This window comes from Colossoma macropomum, unplaced genomic scaffold (assembly GCF_904425465.1).
Source record: "Colossoma macropomum unplaced genomic scaffold, Colossoma_macropomum, whole genome shotgun sequence".
Lineage (NCBI taxonomy): Eukaryota > Metazoa > Chordata > Actinopteri > Characiformes > Serrasalmidae > Colossoma > Colossoma macropomum.
Genome location: NW_023494785.1, coordinates 7706152 through 7726945, shown reverse-complemented (window position 1 = coordinate 7726945; position 20794 = coordinate 7706152). Strand labels below are relative to the sequence as shown.

General features: G+C 39.9%; 1 protein-coding gene across 2 annotated transcripts in view; it reads left to right on the top strand.

The window, feature by feature from the left end:
• Positions 1-2765: 2765 nt before the first annotated feature.
• Positions 2766-20794, top strand: part of plod2 (procollagen-lysine, 2-oxoglutarate 5-dioxygenase 2) — a 61086-nt gene continuing 43057 nt past the window's right edge. For both annotated transcript variants that reach the window (XM_036582186.1, XM_036582175.1), the window contains exon 1: positions 2766-3244. In XM_036582186.1, coding sequence (XP_036438079.1) covers positions 3145-3244 — 100 coding nt within the window. In that variant the 5' untranslated portion in view covers positions 2766-3144. The remainder of the gene's footprint in view (positions 3245-20794) is intronic.

Sequence of the window (20794 nt, the reverse complement as noted above, 5' to 3'; positions counted from 1 at the left end):
TATGGGTCTGAAAGGATGTGTAGCTGTCAAAAAGCTCTTACCGAGAAAAGGAAACAGACAAACAAGAACATTGCAACTAAAACCAAGAAGCGGCTGGGGTTCCCAGAACAATGGACTGACCACTCCAAAGTCACGACTTCAACATCACTAAATGTGTTTGGGTTTACTTGGATAGTGAGAAGCAGAAAATGCGAAACCAACTACTTAGACTGAACTTTGGAGGTGTGGGAAAATATCCCCACAGATTTCTTTGAAATATTCAAAGCAAGTCTCCTGAAAACAATGTAAGCTGTAATAAAAAAAAAAAACAAAAAAAACAAAAAAACAGAAATTATATATTAGATGTTGAGATTTCAGTGTTATTTCCTGTTAAATATATGTTTTGTGTTTGTCCATGAAAAATGAATATCTTGTACTTAATATCTGTTATGACACTAACTAAATATATGAATGATGACCTCTGACTTATTCAATCATTTAATTTATAACAACCAAATATCAGAGTCAGTATCTTCCAAACCTGTGTCAGTGAGAACATCAGTAGCCAGAATAAAACCTGTTCTGTGATGCATTTGGTGGACCAGCAATAGTTATTAATGTGCTACCATCAGAGAAAAGTTTATACATTTATATAACTACCATGCAGTACCTTGAGATATTTTTATTAATCTTATTATTACTAAAGGATAGGCTTATTTAGTGCAGGGAATTAAAGTATCTAGCGCTACATAAAATGTAGGTCTGTAAACTGCTGTGTGTCCCACGTGTCCCTCTCTCTGGATGAACATGAGAACCAAATACATTAAAGAAACCCAAGCAGCTTTGATGGAAGGATGGCTAAGGGGATGTGGACACATTCCACTAAACAGAGATCATTTCACTGAATCCTTAAACATACATTATGTGTCATGATGTGTTTGAATAATATGTTAGTATGATTTAGTTTTGGCGGTGGCTTCAAAAACTTTGACAAAGTTTCCCGAAATTATTCCCTTGACCCTATACTGCATGCTGAGAACAATAACTGTTTTTGTTATTACATTTTTTGTCTGACTAAAACATAAAAGTCATTTTTCTTGTTTCGTATTAGTGTGTCACGCACACATTTGCTCATGGCTGGGTGATGAATGCGTCTGTGTCCTAAGGCAGTGCATTGTTTTACTGCCATCATATGCATTGCAGATTGCAGCTCCACTGTCGCAAGCTGTTGCCATTTGGCAACATGCAAATGCAAAGTACACTCTCTCCCATTTGTTCCCCAATTGCAATTAATTATACCATGTTAAATAAGTAAAATCAGTTAACATCATATGTATTTGATAACTCATACAGTAACGGGTGAAGTAAAAGATGCAATAACTGTAAAATAAAAATAATCTACTGTACAGTTGATTAAAGCCTACCTTACCATTTTCAATGTAGCGATGTGAAGGTGGCTTACCAAAGAAGTCATCTGTCAGATGGGCTGAAGGTGGCACAAGATATCCATTTTATATAGGTACAAATGTAAGTAGTGTTTTTTTAGTTAAAAAAGTAACTAAATGCTGATATTAGTAGGGATAAAACACTTCGTATTTTATCAAATTTATCACAGTGTACTGTATTGTGCTGCTATATTGTTTTTTATACTGGGCATTTTAACTTGTGGCTAGGGCATTATACACCGACCAGCCATAACATTCAAACCACCTCCTTGTTTCTACGCTCATTGTCCATTTTATCAGCTCCACTTACAATGCAGGTGCACTTTGCAGTTCTACAATTACAGACTGTAGTCCATCTGTTTCTCAGCATACCTTGTTAGGCCACTTTCACCTTGTTCTTCAATGGTCAGGACCCCCATGGACCACCACAGAGCAGGTATTATTTGGGTAGTGGATCATTCTCAGTACTGCAGTGACGCTTATGTGGTGTGGTGACCACTGAAGAGCAAGATAAAAGTATGCAGAGAAACAGAAGGACTACAGTCTGTAATTGTAGAACTACAAAGTGCTCCTATACAGTAAGTGGAGCTGATAAAATGGACCATGAGTGTAGAAACAAGGCGGTGGTTTTAATGGTATGGCTGGTTGATGTATAGGGACACACACCTGCCCCCCCAAAAAGCAGCTTTTGTTTCAAAAATTGAATGTGAATGACATAACACACTGAAATATTACCATAAGGCACATTTTTTTGCCACTGCACGTTTTTTTGTATCGGAAAATGCACTGAACCAAGATATCAGACCTAAAATTTCAATTTTGTGAGCTATTACAGCCCTAAATATTAGATAAGCGCTACTTAGGCTTGAGTTGTCAGGCTGAGGTTAAATGAGGCAGATTCATTTTTAACTTTCTATGATCCTATATTTGTCAGTGTAGGTGTTTATTAGCTAGCTGGCAAGTTAACCCTGAAGTTCTGCCTCAGTGGATGCTGGTTAGCTGTTTAGCAGCCAGTGACTGTACCTTATGTGCTTATCTCATCCACATTTTTACTGGTTTATTCAGCTCAATTGCACACATTTATATTTATATTGCACATAGACAAGGAGAAGTGAAAGAGTGAAAGAGTGAATTTTTGGGACCTAGAGCCAGTGAACGATGTTGGAGTGACATTAACAAAAAATCCGAGTTAGAAATACTTAAATTTCAGCGGGATAAACGGCGATATTAATTTTATAAATTTAGCGTTGGCTAATCTGTGCGCCGTTGGGGGGCGGGGAGGGCAGCTGAGGGGAGGGGAGGAGGAAAGCAGGGAGGTGAGAGGGGGGGCGTCTCACACACAGCTGTACTTGTTCTATCACACTCACACACTCTTGCCACCTCGGTTTATAGCAGGGGACACTCCGGCTCTCCTCTCCAAAGCTGCGCAGTGAGCGGTGCGGAGAGACATCAGCCGGTCAGGGAGGCTCTCCTCTGCGCTCATTCTGCCTCTCTTGGTCCAACCGGCATTTTCTTCGGTGTTGCTTTGCTTTAAGGACTATTTTGCTTCATTATTTTATTATCGCGAGAGTCAGTGGAGTCAGTGCGCCCTGAACAGCGCAGCTGAGCCAAAGAGAGGAGAGGAAAAAGGAAAGGACACTCGGGGCTTGTTCTCTTGTTCCTGCTCCTCTGCCACTTTCACTCTCTCACAGACGACTGTGTGGACCCTGGAGAGGCGACGATGGAGGGTCTCCAGCGACTGTATCTTCTAGCTTTCCTTCTGATACATGGTGGCCACCAAGCCTGGAGCGCAGGCAGCGATCAGCAGCAAATTCCAGCAGGTAAGGACAATGTGTGCTTTAATTACTCGCTCCTTTCTTTAGGACCTGTCCATCAGTGGAGATACTGAACTGGTTTTTATCACTTGTGGGCAAACAGGGCGAGTGGACGTGTCATTATTCCAGCACTGCAATCTTCTGGCAGTACTACTGTATTTGGAAGTGCCTTGTATTTGGCAGGACCCCTTGTGCTCAGAGAGTTGGGGGGAGTCTGTTGTAAAGTATGTTTGCACAGTAAAACACATAGAGGGCAAAATGACTGGGCTTTGAGTGGTCCAGCTCTGAGTTTCTCCATAAAAAAGAAAGTTTGTGATACAGTTCAGTTCTTTCACAGAGCATCTGGATACTTGGTTCTTCAGAAGAAGCTTGGGCTCCAAATGTTTGAAGAACAGTCTGTGGTACAGTGACTTTTTCTGGAGAGATGCCTGAAGCATAAAAGCAAAATTTAGGATTATGAGAGCCCAGTATCTTTATTATAATGGTCTTTTTTTCAGATAAGGAACGAAATCTGCCCTTTCTGCCAACCCAGCTCTAGCACAATGTAAAAAGGCGATTTTATTAGGTGGGAAAACCACCCCCCCTCCTCATTTTTCTCTGTAAAATCAGAATTACAGCACAGACTGTTCTGTGCCATCTCTGAAAAAAGGGGTAAAGCTGAGTCTGTGGACAGAAGCCAGGCACAGCCCGCTGAGCTGCACTGGAGGTATTCTGTGACATTTGTAGGGCAAATAAAGCCCGAATATTACAGAAGGCTTCAAACGCCCTACCTTCTGAAAAGCCCTTGTTTGGTAAGCATGCCAGTGTGACTGGTTTAGCCTACTTTCTCATTAACTAAACACAGCTTTGTGGACAGTAGAGAGCTGTATAAAAGTTAAAGCCAAAAGCCCACAAGTGCAGCATTATGTTGAGTCTGCCCTGCTTGATTGCTATGTTTTACATCTGAAGACACTCACCAAAGTGTGCTGCGGTTTTCTGCACAGATAAGAGTGTGTATTTTTGAACGTTGTGTACCTTTCGGTGTCCTAAACATGGCTTTTATCCACCCGACGTCTAACGAGCTTGTGGAAGACAACTGTGCTGACAGCGTATTACACTGTATGATGGAAGATATCCATCCTCATTTTGTGTGTAGGAATGTAGTTGTTGTGCTTGTAGTGTTTTTACATTAATTTACACACTGTGTTGTAAAAAGGGGATTTCGAATAGCATTTATTTTCATTTCGTTTTCATTTACACCCCTTAAATGAGCAGTTCACACTTATACCAAATGATCAATGTTCCGGTCTCTCACATAGAGCAGAAGAAAGGGAGGATCACTCCTCCTCATTTCATCATCAGATACCTGGTTTGGTTAATCATAGCTTTTTTAAATTAAATCAGGTGTGCTGGTGATGGAATTTAACAAATCCACGTAATGGCTGGAGTGCAGTGAGGAGACATCTGGAACCAAACCTGTGTTCTCCTAGGTAGCTCAAACTGCTTTTATAAATACAAAAAATCTTGTTAAGTTTCACTATATGTTTATTTCTATGTAATATGTAATTTAATATTATATATATATATATTGGCAAAAACACACTTACTGCCAAGATAAACACTATAAAACTATATATATATATATATATATATATATATATATATATATATAAATATATATATATATATATATATATATATATATATATATTGTTTTATAGTATATAAAATATATAAAATATCGCAGCTGTCGGAAGAAAATCTCCGTTTTTTTCCGTTTGAAAAAGCCTGTTGGCCTTTACACGTTGTGTAAATTCAATGAAGAATGGACCAAAAGAAATGGCCCAAAATGAATTGGGAAAGAAAAAAAATGCATGTTTTGTCCTTCTCCTTTAAAGGTGTATATATATATATGAATCTAAAATTGAAATACATCTCAGCTCAAAGTGCAACTCATTGTTGTTTTAACCAGTCTGAATGTTTTATTCTGCACTGAGACACCTTGACCAATCACAAACCTTTTCAAACAAACAAGTTTTCTATGTTTAGATGAATCAAGGCACTTGTGTGAACATGCAACACATCACATTATCAATATGCTTTCAACATCTTGCAAGGTGTGCTGCAGTTGCAATATGCAGCAGTATGTCAACACTATGCTATTTTGTCCTTATGGTGCAATCCTCATTGCATTACATCATCTTCGCATACGTACTGCTGGGAGTGCTGTTGGTACAGCTTGCGCATGAGCCTGTGTGGGAGAGTTCAAGCTCATCAATCTCAGCGTGTTTTCAGCCTGACACCACCAGCCTCCACGCCTTGTCTTTTCCCTTAAAAGTCTGTGGAAGCAGCTCTATAGGTTTGTGCTGCTCCCTAGAGTCCCAAGTTGCAGTAAATCAGAAGTCTTCATATCAGAGCATAGCCAGAACATAACATTCTCCATACAGCTAAACTGCGGGAGCTGGCAAGCCAACCCTGCAATTGGCTTTTGTGGAACATGGTGATGGACCGCCACGTCCTTGATTGAAATGGCCTGCGTTTGTGTAAACAGCCGCAGCCCAGCAAGGCCCTGTTTGTTGTTCCTGTCGCATTTTGTACAAACATGCACATGATTGCGAGTGGCACTATAATGAGCTGGTCATTCTCATGGTGGTCCTGAGCCAAAAGTCGCAAAACGGCAGACGGCACTACAGTGTTACCATGTAGCGTCAGACCTCCATTTAACGTGCTGCAGTAAAACTTTTCACCTTTGTCCTCACCCTTGCCCCTGTGTCCTCTCTGTCCTGTTCCGAGATAGGACTCAGGAGAGCAATAGCAGCTGCTCAGGCTTGGAGGAAAAGATCATACACTGCTCTATGACTTTCTGGCAGTTGCTTTTATTTCCTATGGATTATGAGCTCAGAAGGCCACTTTAGCATGGCTGCATGAAAGTACATGAAATATAATATCAGTTGAGGCTGAGCAAATCAGCGTTTCCAGAGTATTTATTATTCATAGCATTTCAGAACACAGAGCACTATAGGTTAAAGCTTTTCTGAGATGATATAAAATTAAGATGCAAGTAGAGAGAAAAGTAGTGGTCAGGCTACACTATATATATGGGGTTCTGTTCCATTAGACTCCTGGTAGGTCATTGTGGAAGCTGTCTGAGGTATTAACAGGATTAGTTCAGCAAAAAAATCACTTCGCCTTTAATAAATGTGCCAAGGCATGCAGTGTCCAAGCTTTTTGTTGGAACCAATCATCTAGGTTGTCCCTTAACCATGTTATTCTTCATGTGCGCAAACCTGAGAAAAAGTCAGCTTGATTTGTTGCTTTTCATCTGGTCGCCATGTTGTTTGTGTGCTCCTCTAGAAGAAGACTGGTGGCCTGTTGCTCTGTCACCTCCTAATGTGAATGCAGGGAAAGTGCAGAGCAAATCATCACACCCTTGCCTCAAACACATGTTGACCGATTGTCTACATTTGGAGTAGGGGGGTGGGGGAATTGTGTAAATTTGATTTTCACCAAATTATTACTTTAATAAGATTATACAGGGAGATTCACTTGAAAGAGGCCCCGAATATTCTGTTGTAACTCCCGTTAGGATGAAGCAATCTGAACCAAACAAATATGCTACATACCTTGACATATGTGTAATCAATTGTATTACATGCGATGATGGAAGTGATCTCTGTTTTCTGCCAGACACATGAAGGGGTACAGGGATATGCACCCGGAACCTGCAAACGGAGGTTAAAAGTTGTGACGGCTGTCTGGCACCTACCACATCGCTCCAATGCAGGGGCATTCAGGGCTTGTTCGAAGCTCCATATACTGAGGAGCACATTGCACATTGTTTAGTTCAGATTGCTTCGTCCTAGCGAGAGTAATTACAGATTATTCGGGGCCTATTTCGAGTGAATCTCTCTGTAGTATCTCAGTGCAACTGCAAAAAAGAGAGAAAAATAAGTCTTGGCTGTTGAGCTCTGAGCTGTGTGTTCCATCAAGCTTCTGGTAGATTGTGACGGTAGCTGTCTGAGGTATTAACTTGTTTTAAACACATCTATAACCTAAGAAAAGCTCCATTAGTTTCCATTGAAGTCCCTGTAGTTAATGAATAATAAGCCTTAGTATGTAATAATCCTGGGATGTTAAGGGGTTGAAATGCCTGTTTCTGAGCAAGGTAACACAATGAAAAAGCCTTTGTTTGTTCTGTCCTGCTTGCCTTTTTTTATTATAGAGAATTTGCCCATGACCCAATTTATAGGAGGAAGTGACCACCATAATTGCCATCATTACCCCACCGCTGACTAAATTACATGACATCAGCCAATCTCACTCTTTTTTAAACTTCTTTTTTTTGATCCTGATGATTATTTTTCCATCCTGGAAGAAATAAATAAAGGCGGTGAATGTGTTCCAGCCTGTTGGGCTGAGGCTCGTATGTTATAGCTCTGGCAGATGGAGGTGACATCACGCAGAGTTCTCACTCAGGGTCTTTATGGCTGTATTGGAGATGTTTAATCAAATGTGCATTCCTTTACACACTACAAGGTTCCTCTGTTGTGGGCAGGAGCGCACGTGTTTTACCGATCACGAGAGCTTCTAGGGCGTACTATTTTAACCGTAGACAGCTGAAATAATGTCTGAACGATGATCTCCCTTGTGACTCGTTTTCTCGGGTTTATTCCGCACCCAGCCTTCAAATTGGGTTACCGAAGTCCGGAGTGAAAACACATGGACCACTCACCTTGCTGTAGGATGGAAGGCTTTGGAGGTGTAAAGGAATGTCTGTTTGTCTGCTGGTCTCCAGACTCGCAGGTACAGTTTCATTGCCGTTATGCATGAGGCAGACCTACTTGTGGTCACATTAAAATTCTTCCAATTTGACGCTGTCATTTTTTTCCCTTTCGCTCCTTCAGTAGTCTAATAGTAGGTTGGCCTGAAGTGTGGAGGACATGGATTCTAGTGTGAATGAGAGAGTGGCTGTGTGTATTTGTTTGTGTTCTTAGGTATAGCTTCCACAGAGGGAGGGGGGCATATCCTGCCCAACTTTTCCAAATTAAGTTTTTGTCCCCCTACATTCAAATTTAGCTGAAAGTTGTGGGGTAAATTGATAAATAGGGTAGGTTTAATGCTCAGCTGTCGTAATCCAGATGATAGACATTGGCTGAATGAAAAAAATCCATCTGAACTAGAACGACACCACTGATACGTGGATCAATGGGCTACGCTTACATCCATGGTTCCATTACTACCGAGTTCTAAGAAGACACGCATAATTACTTACGTAATATAGACTGATGTTATTGTGAAGAGGCAAAGAAATCAGTTTAACATAGTTAAAACTATCGTTAGAAAATTCAGAGTATAATCCATTCTGTCAGCACTAACCTCAGCAACTCTTGCAATGCATTTTCAGATAAGAAGGGTGTAATAATCAGCTTTGATACAATTTTTTAATGTGAGATCAAGATTCAATTCAGTTTCCAATACTTTGTTAGTGTCATGATTGTACAGAACTATAATTTTTATGCTGTATACTACAAATCCGTTTGGCTCAGATATATCAAAGTTCTCAAACAGACCTCTTTCAAAGCTTGCCTTGATAGCCTCTATAGAATAAGCCCACAAAAAAACAGCCCTTAGAACATTTAAGCAGTTTTTAAAGAAGAACCCCAGTCATTTGAGCACATTTGCATGCTTGACAAAAGCACCTCCCCCTTCCCACCCACTTTATTCTGATAGGATGCACACGGATGCCTGACTGTTATATTAATTGACAAATAACATCAGCCTGGGATGTTTTTTATTTATTTATTTATTTATTTTTTATTAATTCTTAGTGTAAATTTCACTTTAGCTACATCATCAGCTGAATTCAAACCCTTAATCTCTTGACAGCAGGGAAAAATCTTTGCCATTGGGCCCAATGTGAGTAACTCTTTGTTCAACTTGTATCACAACAAAACAGACTGAACTAATGAAAAAAGAAACTAAAGAGATAATTTACAGACACCAAAACAGGAGTAGCTTCACCACCAGTACTATATTTATATATATTTTACTAATATATTTTTATTTAGATTTTTAGCTCAAAAATTGTGACAATCATATCAGTCAGTAAAGCACTAATTAACTAAATCTATCAAAGTATAAGATTAAACATTTAAAATATGATTGTAGTATTTACCCCCTTAAAATCAGTACTGACCAAAATGTTCCTATTGGTCGGACCAGTTTCCACAAAAGGTGGCGATTTGTTGATACAGTTTTAAATTTCTAGCTACAGTTACTCACCCATAGGAATGATTTTGCAATGTTAATTAATTATTAGAATTGTAATACTTGTAATAATCAATGTTTATTTATTATATTGTTCAGTTTTTTGTTTGTATGTGCATGTAGTGTGTGTGTGTGTGGTGGGTGTGTTGACATGGGTATGTCCAAGATATGGATGCCAAATGAGGAGATAAAGGAATGCTGGAGTAAGACAGTGACACAGTTTCCGAATCTGTCTGCATGGGCACTGGGCTAGACTCCGGCTGCAGACGGATAAGCGTTTTAATGAGGTCAGTTATGTGACTCAGTAATGTGACTGCATTTCCCCGCACAGGCTGTGAAGGAATACAGCCACTAGCTGTGGGCCAAACCTTGTCGTGCCACAAACATTTAGCGCACTTTTCGGTTGACTGGGTTATAAAATTACTAGAGTTTTTTTGCCAAGCATGCTTCAGATGCCTTGTTTAATCTACTGCTTTTTCTAGACTAAGCAAGATTCCACTGTTTATTTTTTTGAAACATGAAAGGATTCTTTGTCCCATTGCAGAATAGGGCTTGTACAATTTATTGATTTAATCTGCAGTAATAGTACAAAAAGATGGTTGTTCATGAAAGAAAAGAAAGTGATTCTATATAGAACCATGAACACTCAAGGAACCTTTTGCATGATTAAAGGGTTCTTTGCATCATGAAAGAGTTCTTCAGATTGATGGAGGATGTGATGTAGATGGTTCTGCATAGAACCTTTTTGAAAAGGGTTCTATATAGCACCAAAAGAGCTTTCTTGATACTATGTAGAACCCTTTTTGCTAAAAGTGTAGTGTGTAAGTAAGTAATATTTATTTCTATAACACGTTTAAAACAAATGCTGTTGCACCTAAATGCTTCATACAGAAGAAATCATATCATATGAAAGGGTAAATGTGCTTAATGCACACTCAAAACAAGATCTCTGCTAAGAAATTATATACACAGTACTGTGCAAAAGTCATTGACCACACTTTATTTATTTAATTTCTTGTCAAAATGGACATTATTCCATTTTTAGGAGATTAGATATAAGATAATCCACTTACAAAAGAAAGGAGAAAGTCAAAATAATGGAAAAAACTGGTAGACATTGGTCATCCTCTAGTCCTTCATCAGTGGTCACAGGACGCTGCCCACAGGATGCTGTTGGCTGGATATTTTTGGTTGGTGGACTATTCTCAGTCCAGCAGTGACACTGAGGTGTTTAAAAACTCCAGCAGCCCTGCTGTGTCTGATCCACTCAGACCAGCGCAACACACACTAACACACCATCACCTCATCAGTGTTACTGCAGTGCTGAGAATGATCCACCACCCAAATAGTACCTGCTCTGTGAGGGTCCATGGGGGTCCTGACCACTGAAGAACAGGGTAAAAGGGGGCTAACAAAGTATCAGAGAAACAGATGGACTACAGTCTGTAACTGTAGAACTACAAAGTGCACCTATATAGTAAGTGGAGCTGATAAAATGGACACTGGGCGTAGAAATAAGGAGGTGGTCATAATGTTATGCCTGATCGGTGTATAATTACTTAGATTGTGAGAAGAAGAAAATACAGCCAACTTCTAAGAGTGAACTTTGGAAGTGTGTCTGCAGATTTCTTTGAGTAACTGAAAGTGAGTCTCCTGAAAAGAATGGAAGCTGGAATTAAGGCAGGTGAACGTGGTGAAGGGGGTGAACGTGCAAAAAGTCAGAAAAATGTGACATACAGTATTTAGTTGTTGTGGCTTCTGTGTAATTGTGTGTTAAATTAATAAATGGAGGCATCTGACTTTCAAACATGTATATGCCATATGCAGAGGTCTAATACAGCCCAATTTAATACGTTTACTAGGTAGAATAAAGAAAACTGCAGCCTCTAAAGCTCATAAATTGCAGCCCATGTTGCCTCAGAGGTGCAACCTTCTGACACCTGCCCTGAACCCAAGGCTAACTATACTGAACGCTGAGGTAACTGAGTAAACGTTAAAATGTCTTGTATCTTGTTAAACTTCTAAAGGGATTTTAAGCTCTGTGCAGGCTTTACGAGAGACTCTTGTCTTTTTTAGCAAGAGCCTATTTACTAATGTTTTTGTGCATTTCCTCTACAGAAGAGTTCAGATTTATGATTTCTCAGATGAGCCTCATAAAACTTAAGTGCCATAATGATGGACACATGCTGTAGCTGTCTCTGCACAAAGCAGCCACAGAACGTCATGTCACACCAACACCTGCTGTATGTCAGACTAAGGCGGATCTACTGAAGAGGAGTCTGAGGAACTGTGGCCATGTTATTGTTGGCTACACACTCTCTTTTCAAACATTCAGAGGTGCTGGGAAACCTAAGCATGGAGAGGAAGTCGAAGCAGACCAGGGATGTAACCAGAAGTAAAAGACAACACATTTTCAGTCTGTCTCTGTGTCTCTATATCTCTTATTTTTAAATGTTATGTCTCTTAGGTGTGCGCCAGTGATGACGAATTGAGTTGAGAAGAATTTCTTAAGAGAGATAATTATCTGGTCTTGATGAATAAGATCTTAAACTCAGTCACATTTGAACTAAGCAAGTTTTGTTTGAAAATTGTTGTCTTTGGACATCATATTTGGAATAAAGCCAGATAAAGGCAGTGTTGTGTACTTTGTGAGTACTTCTGTTTCTATAGAGTGATCTCACACCCAGGCTACAGCAATGCTAACGTTTACACAGATGGCTGTGGCATGAGTGTGTGGGGGGAGGAGGTCTTTTGGCTTGTAATCAGGGCAGAGAGACAGTTAGCCTCACTAGGGCTGTATCTGTTGCATTAATCTAGACCAGGGGTGCCCAAACTTTTTGTCTTGGGGGGCTAAAAAAGAGAAAACAAATGGAATTATGAAATATCCAATGTTTAGATCCATGCTTGAAGCTCCATCTCCTTCCAATCTGACACTTTAAAAATCACATCTGTACTTGCCACTTACTGTGAGAAAGTTTTCACACCCCACCACCACCTCATCTCCTCCCTGTTCCTCAGTCTTCTCTTGGTCCCACTCGGCCCTACCTATGTTTATCAGTCTTCTAGTTTAAAGCAGAAACTGCCTAGAACTTCAGCTCAAGTTCTTAGAGTTCTCCTCCCTCTTACAGTCATTCAGGCTCTTTTCAAACTGCAAATATATGGCGAATTCAGACCGAGCTAGCAAATGCAAATTAAGAAAGTTGATAGGTTTCAAAACAGTTTTTTTTTATTTATTTGTTTAAATCATGCTACATTTTGCTACAAACAAATACTTAAAATAGAAAATAAAAATTGAATATGTCTGTATTAATTTGGGACAGTAATCTTTTCGAATATAGCAATCTTTTAAATGCTTTGCTTTTATTTAAACAAATAAAATTATTACCATTATTCTAATTTATGGTCAGTTCAAAAAAAGTATACAATAGAAAAGGTTGCACCAAATGATAGGCTTTGCAAACATACATACATCATCTAAACCGCTTATGCTTCTGGGTCATGGTGGGGTGCTGGAGCCTATCCCAGCTATCATTGGGCGGAAGGCAGGATACACCCTGGACAGGTCGCCAGTCCATTGCAGGGCAGACAGACAGACATACACATTCACACCTTACCACATTACCAATTAACTATGCATGTGCAGACTTTGAACAGCAAAAATGATTATGTAAATTTTCAGTCTGGCAAAAGAATGCTGGGGAACATGCAAATGAGGGACAAAAACTATTGTACTTGAGATCTGCTCACTGATAGAGAGAAAAATAGACATGGAGAACTGGATGTTGACAGTGCTGCATGCCATCTGTGCAGAACCTAGTCATGATCATCTGGAGTAACACTGTAACACTTCCACAGAATCGCTGGAAACTATAAAAGTGCACATCAACAAGTGTTCAGCAGGCCTTTACAGAGAACTGCTGAACATAGTTTACTTTGTATTTGCCCTGACTGGACATTTATTTCCATTGCGGCTACATTCTTTCGACACTTGTGATCTTTTTATTGTGATAGTATCTCCGCATATGCGGACAGTTAATCCATTCTTGCACCAGTTTCGCAATTCATTTCAGATTCTGGGAACAAGCCACGTCCACCAAGAATCCTCCCTTCATGTGTAGGAAACTTTTTCTTGTCTGTTAAAGCGGAGGTTCTTCCCGTTGGAGTGCCTCATTCAGCAAACCCCAACAAGGGTATTCTATGGCCATTGACCCGTTTTGAGTCTTTATAATGAGACTGCAGTCCATTAAACGCCATCTGTAGACTCCATTAGAATGCATAATTTCTCTATAGGATAAGAGCTGTCGTAAACAGACTGTGCCTCTGCTTTACCCTTAATGACTTTGCATGAAGAAGGCACATGGGAAAATCAGATTTCAAACAACCAACATGAAAAGCATATAACATAAATCACAAAACCAACTTAAAAGGGGCCCAGTTTCATAAGTAGGTTTGCTTTGTACCATGGATAGGACTCATATTGGTGTTGGTGGAGAGCATCTGGCAAACAAAACCTGAGACTCAAATCATTCCACAAAAGAGACAAATTATTCAGCATAGGCTCTGTATGCTGTGGTTTGGCCACAGTCAGATGTGGCTTATAGTCGCTTAAGCAGATATGCAGGGAAATGTTGCAGTGAAAGTAAACTAACACTAGAGTAAGAACTGAGTTTGAATGCTGATAAACAACAGTGTCAGACCACCGTTGGAAAGTGAAGCAGCCAGATAGTTAGGGGTATAAAAATGCATCGGTCTGCATAGATTTTGGAAAGTTTGAATCAGTTTGCAAAGACACATACAGTACTGGTGTAAAAGTCAGAGACCCCCCTTTTATTTGTTTAGTTTCCAGGCAAATGGCCATTAAGCATAAGCTTTTCATTTTCCAGGCAATATTTCTGAGGAGTTTCCAAAACTAGTATTCAAAAAATTGTCAAAAATTACAGAGAAAACGGGGCTCCTATCAACCGTGCAAGACCTGGTAGACCAGCAAACTGTCCTCATCAGATGAACAGTACTTAAAGCTTTCATCATTGAGAGAGGAGAAAATCGAGCTGCTTCAGATCTGAAAATCATCCACAGGTGTTTCTGTCCATCCTTCCACTGACAACTCAACGCTATGGGTCTGAAAAGATGTGTAGCTCTAGAGAAACTGTTACTATGAAGGAAACAGACAAACGAAAGAGGAAGATTTACACTTAAACACCAAAACTGGAAATGTGGAGGAAGGTTTTATGAAGTGATGAGTCTACATTCGTAAGTGAGGTTATTTGGATCATGAGAAGCAGAAAATGAAACCAACTTCTAGGACTGAACTTTGAAGGTGTGGAAAAGTATCCCTGCAGATTTCTTTGAAAAACTGAATGCAGTTCTACTGAAAATAATGGAAGCCGTTAGAATGGACCCACTAAATGCACAAAAAATGATATATTTAGTAGTTGAAGCTTTTGTGTGTTTTTCTGTTGAACATATGTTTACTGTTTTTTTCCTGATGCTGAAAAATGAATAGTGCTAGCTAAAGGCTCTGAGGCTTTTCGTTGGTATACCCCCCCTTGTTTTCTTGTGAAATCTACAACCACTTCCAGGAAGCTGGCAGAACTTGTGGGGAAATTCTGAAAAATCCAGTTCATCTCTGGTCAGTCTCAAAATCAGGCCTCTAGCCAAGGGTCAGCTGGAAGGTGGTGGAACTCTTTATGGGGATGAAAGGGAGGATACATGCACCTAGTTGGTCAACTAGCTGGCTAGTTCCAAGCTAATTGGGACACTAAGGGTTGAGTTACAGATAAGATCAGCGCATATTAAAGGTCTGTAAAAGCATGAAATTGAAGCGCTTACCTGACCTATACTTATGATTTTGAACCAACCAGGCCTGAAGTGCTTACAGTGCTTCGCTTTTTTTACTTAGTGTTTGAGTCCATCAACAGAGAATGACCAAAAACTCTACACACTAATTTAACCCCTGCCTTAACCCCTTAAATGGCCAGGGCTTGCCGACAGACCCAAAGTTTCATTACACACTTCTATAACCAAAGAATAGCTCAACCAGTTTGCAATTAGAGTACCTGTAGTTACTCAATAATAAACAAGGTTTTATTAAGTGATGAGTCTAAATTTGTAATTGGGATTATTTGGATCATGAGAAGCAGAAAATGCAACCAACTTCTAAGACTGAAATTTGAAGGTGTGAAAAAATAGCCCTGCAGATTTCTTTCAAAAACTGAATGCAATTCTACTGAAAAGAATGGAAACCATTAGCGTGGGCCCACTAAATGCATAAAAATGGTATAATATTTAGTAGTTAAGGCTTCTGTGTGTTTTTCTGTTGAACATATGTTTTCTTGCACGTTTTGTCTGGAAATTAGACAAATCAAACGGGTCAAAATCAAAATTGCAAATCAAAGTTTTTAAATGTAAAAATCCAGAAAATTAGTATTGTTTTTTTTTTATTCATCTACATTTCATCACTATGTAAAAAGTATGTCCAGTAACTTTTGTGTCTTCGGTATATATTTAAGAAAAATTCTGATTAGTGGCAAAATAATTGAACTGATTTAACGTTCGAAATTTCATGATACACTGAATTGCTTTCGAGAGAATGGACTCATTTTGAGGTTGGAGATTCACACATTCTCCACAGAGCACATTATCTCACAGTCATTATCTGTCGTGATCTTATCTTCTCCTGGTCATTCATACTGTCCACAGGCAGTAATCCCTCATTTGAATGGCTCCGTGTCTCTTTCCCTCAGTCCCCTCATACTTTGCGGAGATGGTGCCATCCCACCGCTAAGAAAGCCTCTCCAGCTGCGCCAGCCTGGTGCATGTTTTTACCTGTCTCCAAGGCAACCGGAACCTTGGCAGAGACTCTCAGATGGGCTCGGTCACTGCTGTGATCTGGGAAACAAAAATGTCTAACAAAGGTGGTATTATGATGAGAGAGTGTGCTCAGGGGTTGCTTCTCTTGCTGGGTGTTTGTTGTTTACTGGTGTGGTCTGCTGATTTATTGCTGTTATCTGCAGGGATCGCTGGTGGATTAGGTCACGCCTGGGTCAGAGCAGTTGGTGTTGTTTGTCGGCCTTAGGGAAGGTGTGCATAGGGGAAGAGAGAATGGCTCTGTTTCCCCCACCCTACTCCACCCCCACCACTGACCCATTTGGTACGACTCCGGAATGTTTTAAGAGGAATGGGCTAGAAATTCCCAGAAATTCCTCAGAGATTAGATCAAATCAGGTTCTTTTACTGTAAGACATTCTTTTGTGTGCTCTTATGCCAAAAAAGGAGAACCATGTTGGGCTCCTTAAAGAACATTTCAGTTGAGTGTTATTGAGTGTTTTTTAAAAGAACCGTGCACTGAAAGGCTCTCTTTATGGAACCAAAGGTGGTTGTTCTATGGCATTGTTCCAGACCCTTTTTTTTGGCACTTTCAGAGACTTTGGCGTTGGCCACTTAAACTCTGCTGCCAGAGAGGCTATGTCACTGTTTGCCACTGAAAGCTATATTACTGTGTAGAATCAGAGCTTTCTGAGTGCCACTGCGTTTTCTATCACTGTATAAAAGATGCACAAGGCTTCCGTTACTATTGGATGCACTGTGATTTTTTCCAAGTGAGCGTGTGAGCTCAGTCAGTGTAGTTCAGATCAGTGAGTGCTTATTGTTGGTTTGTTATTCAGAGTATTGATAAAATGCGACTGATGTTTGACTCACAGTCGTTTGCAAATGTTTGGATGCCCTGGTCAAATTGCTTTGTTGATTTTCTAAGTGAAAATAAATATACATCCTCTACAGCGAACACACTACTGCACATTTTGATGCACAATTACTGTTTTTTTCTTTTTTTACTGGATTTAAAAATTGGGAAAAATATAAAACAATGTGGCCGGTGCAAAAGTTATGAGGCATTATATATTTTATGTTTCCATTATGTTCAGTTCAGCAAATAAATAGAAATGGTGCACTATAATTTGCAAAAAACTTGCCATATTTAAGTTTGTTCCCTGTAGAAAATGTCATTTTTTCACTTCAATCAATAAAACGTAATTGTTTAAACAGGGTGTTCAAACTTTTGCATATGACTGTGTATTCCTGTTCAAATATTTGTTCAAAAAGGTAGTTTGTGACACTTAATCTATGATATCTGTACTGTGAGATTTTTATGTCAAATAAACATAACAGCATTGAGAAATCTTATTATTAACAGAGGAGAAGTTTAAACAGCCACATTTTTGCGTCTAGAGAAGAAGACATGAGGGAAAGTGTGTAAAGCAGTAATATTCATTTTCTAGACGTGACAGTGACTGAATTTTTTCACCTAATTTTTCATCAGGACAGTTTCGAGCCATGTAATATTCACCCAAAATGACTCCATTGACAAATGAGGCATGGCAGTATAAATGCTAGTCTTAGTGCACCTCCAAATCCCGTGTTGGCAGAGTATCGGGTCTGCAGTGACTGATGAGTGAGTCTTTTATTCCAGATGGAAAGTGCCTCCATATACATTTACACGGCGCAAAAAAGAGAAGGAATCACTTTTATGGTGTAATGGTTGTGCTTCCCTTCCAGAAAAACGAGTGGTATTAATGTGCCGTGATGAGGTAGCATCCCGGAATTACCCTTAACATGTCCCAGGTTTAACCCTATCATTGCGATACGGTCTGAAAAAGGATGAAATGTATGAAATGTCTCCTGTTACAGTGAACCCAGCTGTTCAGCAGGACTCACTTCTCCAGATGTTATTCACCCCCCGGCTCTGGCCTTTTCAAGGCTTTCCTAGAGATTAGAACAAGAACGGACACCTGAGATTTGAGTAGATGCCCAACGCCAGCCAGCGTGACTCACACCTACACTGTCTGACCACGGTCCTGCTTTCTCTGGCTGTTATATTACACTCCATGCTTCTCCCCGTGTGGGAATGGAGTTACCTTATTATGGAGCTGTGTTGTAATACTCTCTGAAGTCAGTGCTGTAGGCTTTTCTATCCTTGAGGGAAGAGAAGTGCAACACAGCCAGGAAACAGGGAAATGGGACTCCAGTGCTAGCTCTGAGGCTTTTCAGTGGTATACTCCCCACTTCTTTTCTTGCGAAATCAGCAACTGCTTCCAAGAAGCTGACAGAACTCCGGTAAATTCCAAAGAATCCAATTCTTCTTTGATCAGTCCCAAAATCAGGCCTCTAGCCAAGGGTTCAGCTGGAAGGTGGTGGGACTCTTCATGGGGAGAAAGGGAGGATACATGCACCTGGTTGGTCAACTAGCTGGCTGGCTCCAAACTAATTTAGATACTGAGGGCTGAGTTACAGATAAGATCAGCACATATCAGAGGTCTGCAAGAGCACCGAATTGAAGTCCTTACCTGACCTATACTTATGATTTTGAAGCAACCAGGCCTGAGAGGTATTGCTAAATTTGAAATCTGAATCTGAAGCTGCTCACAGATGGATTATCACCAACGCATTTTACAATGCTTCACTTTTTCGCTTAGTGCCTGAGTCCTACAACAGAGAATGACCAAAAAAACTAACTTATTTAACCCCTAACTTAACCCCTTTAAATGGCTAGGGCCTGACAACAGGCCTAAAGTTTTATTACACACTTCTACAACCTAAGAATAGCTCAGCCAGTTTGCATTGAAGTTCCTATAGTTACTGAACAATGTAATAAGCCTGGGATTTTAAGGGGTTAATTGATCCGAGAAAGAACTCTGGCATGTTTCTGACTAGTAGCTGATGTTGAACATCTACGTCCACGGTAAATATGTTGCTGAGGAGACAATGTGCCGGTCATAGCTCAGATTGCGGTCACAAGTGCTACACAGTGTCCATTCTTATCCACAAAGGCCAGGCGCAGCTGCAGGTGTGTATTCCAAATGACCAAGAGCACACCTGATTCTGCTTGTTCAATCAGTTGCTCAGTCTTCAAACTGATCTTGTGAGCTTCTGCTTTGCTGGACTGAAAACCTGCAGCCACATTGGTCCTTTGCTGGTAAGATTGGACACCACTGCTCTGCACTATACAAGGCCACTGTGCTTTTTATCTGATGGAACAACCAGGTCATGAAGTTTCCACAGTGAAGATGCTGCGTTTGATGTAACGTAGTGGGTAATACCGCTGCTTTCAACTCAGTAGACTGGGGTTTAATCCCCTGCCTGTGCAAGCGCACCACATCAAATAGAGTCCTTGAGCAAGACTCCTAGTGCTACGTTTTGTGATGGGTTTATGGTTCAGTGCTACATTTTATTTAATGCTACTTTTAATTAATGATTTATGGTTTAAAATGAGTTATTACTGGTTATTATTTAGCGCCTTAAAATCAGTAATATAAATGTATTAAAAATAAAAAGGTGATCTGTTGCTTGCCAAATAGTGAGCCCACATTCATCTATGCTGTTAAACCTCAGATCTTGTTGGTTACTTATCTTACTATGGCTTTTCAGTCAGCATTAAGCCTGTCAGCTTCAGCAGATATTCATATTCATGAAACAACAGCTCACTGTTGCCCTCTCTATTTATGAGTTATAACTGCAACATTCCTTAACGCTTTAGAAGGATAGTTTTATTGTAAAGTGATACTGAACTAAATTGTAAGATGCTCTGAATATGTGAAAATGTAAATGCCCCTGAGTCATTTGGACTTTTAAAGAGTTTCTTTTTGTGAGCTTTATTTTATCCATGACAAACAGTTGGCAAGATTAGGCTTATTGTACACATTTTAGACTCTACTGGAAAGACAGAAAGACAGTCCCGACCTGAGCCTGATGTTCTATCTGAAAAATCAACTGTTCTTCAGGCTCAGGCATTCCTCTCCTACATACAGTGCTGTGAAAAAGTGTTTGCCCCTTTCTCAGTTTCTTCTGTTTTTACATATTTGTCACACTTTAATGCTTCAGATCATCAAACTACTTTTAATATTAGACCCAGGTAAACATAAAATGCTGTCTGTAATTGATGAATTCATTCACTGAAGGAAAAATGGCCCTATATGAAAAAGTAATTGCCCCCTTAGCTTCTAAATCAGCCAGTTAACCAAATTCAATTGGCTATTGGGTTCAATTTCACTGGCCACGCCCAGGCATGATTACTGACAGACCTTTTGATCTAAATTTCACTTAAATAGAACTTGTCTGGCAATGCAAAGCAGGCTAGAAGGTCTCAAAAAGCAGCACATGATGCCACGTTCAAAAGAGATTCAAATACAGATGTGAAACAAAGTCATTGTAATTTACCAGTCTGGAAAGGGTTACAAAGCCATTCCTAAGGCTCTGGGACTCCAGCGAACCACATTGAGAGCCATTATCTACAAATGGAGAAAACATGAAACAGCC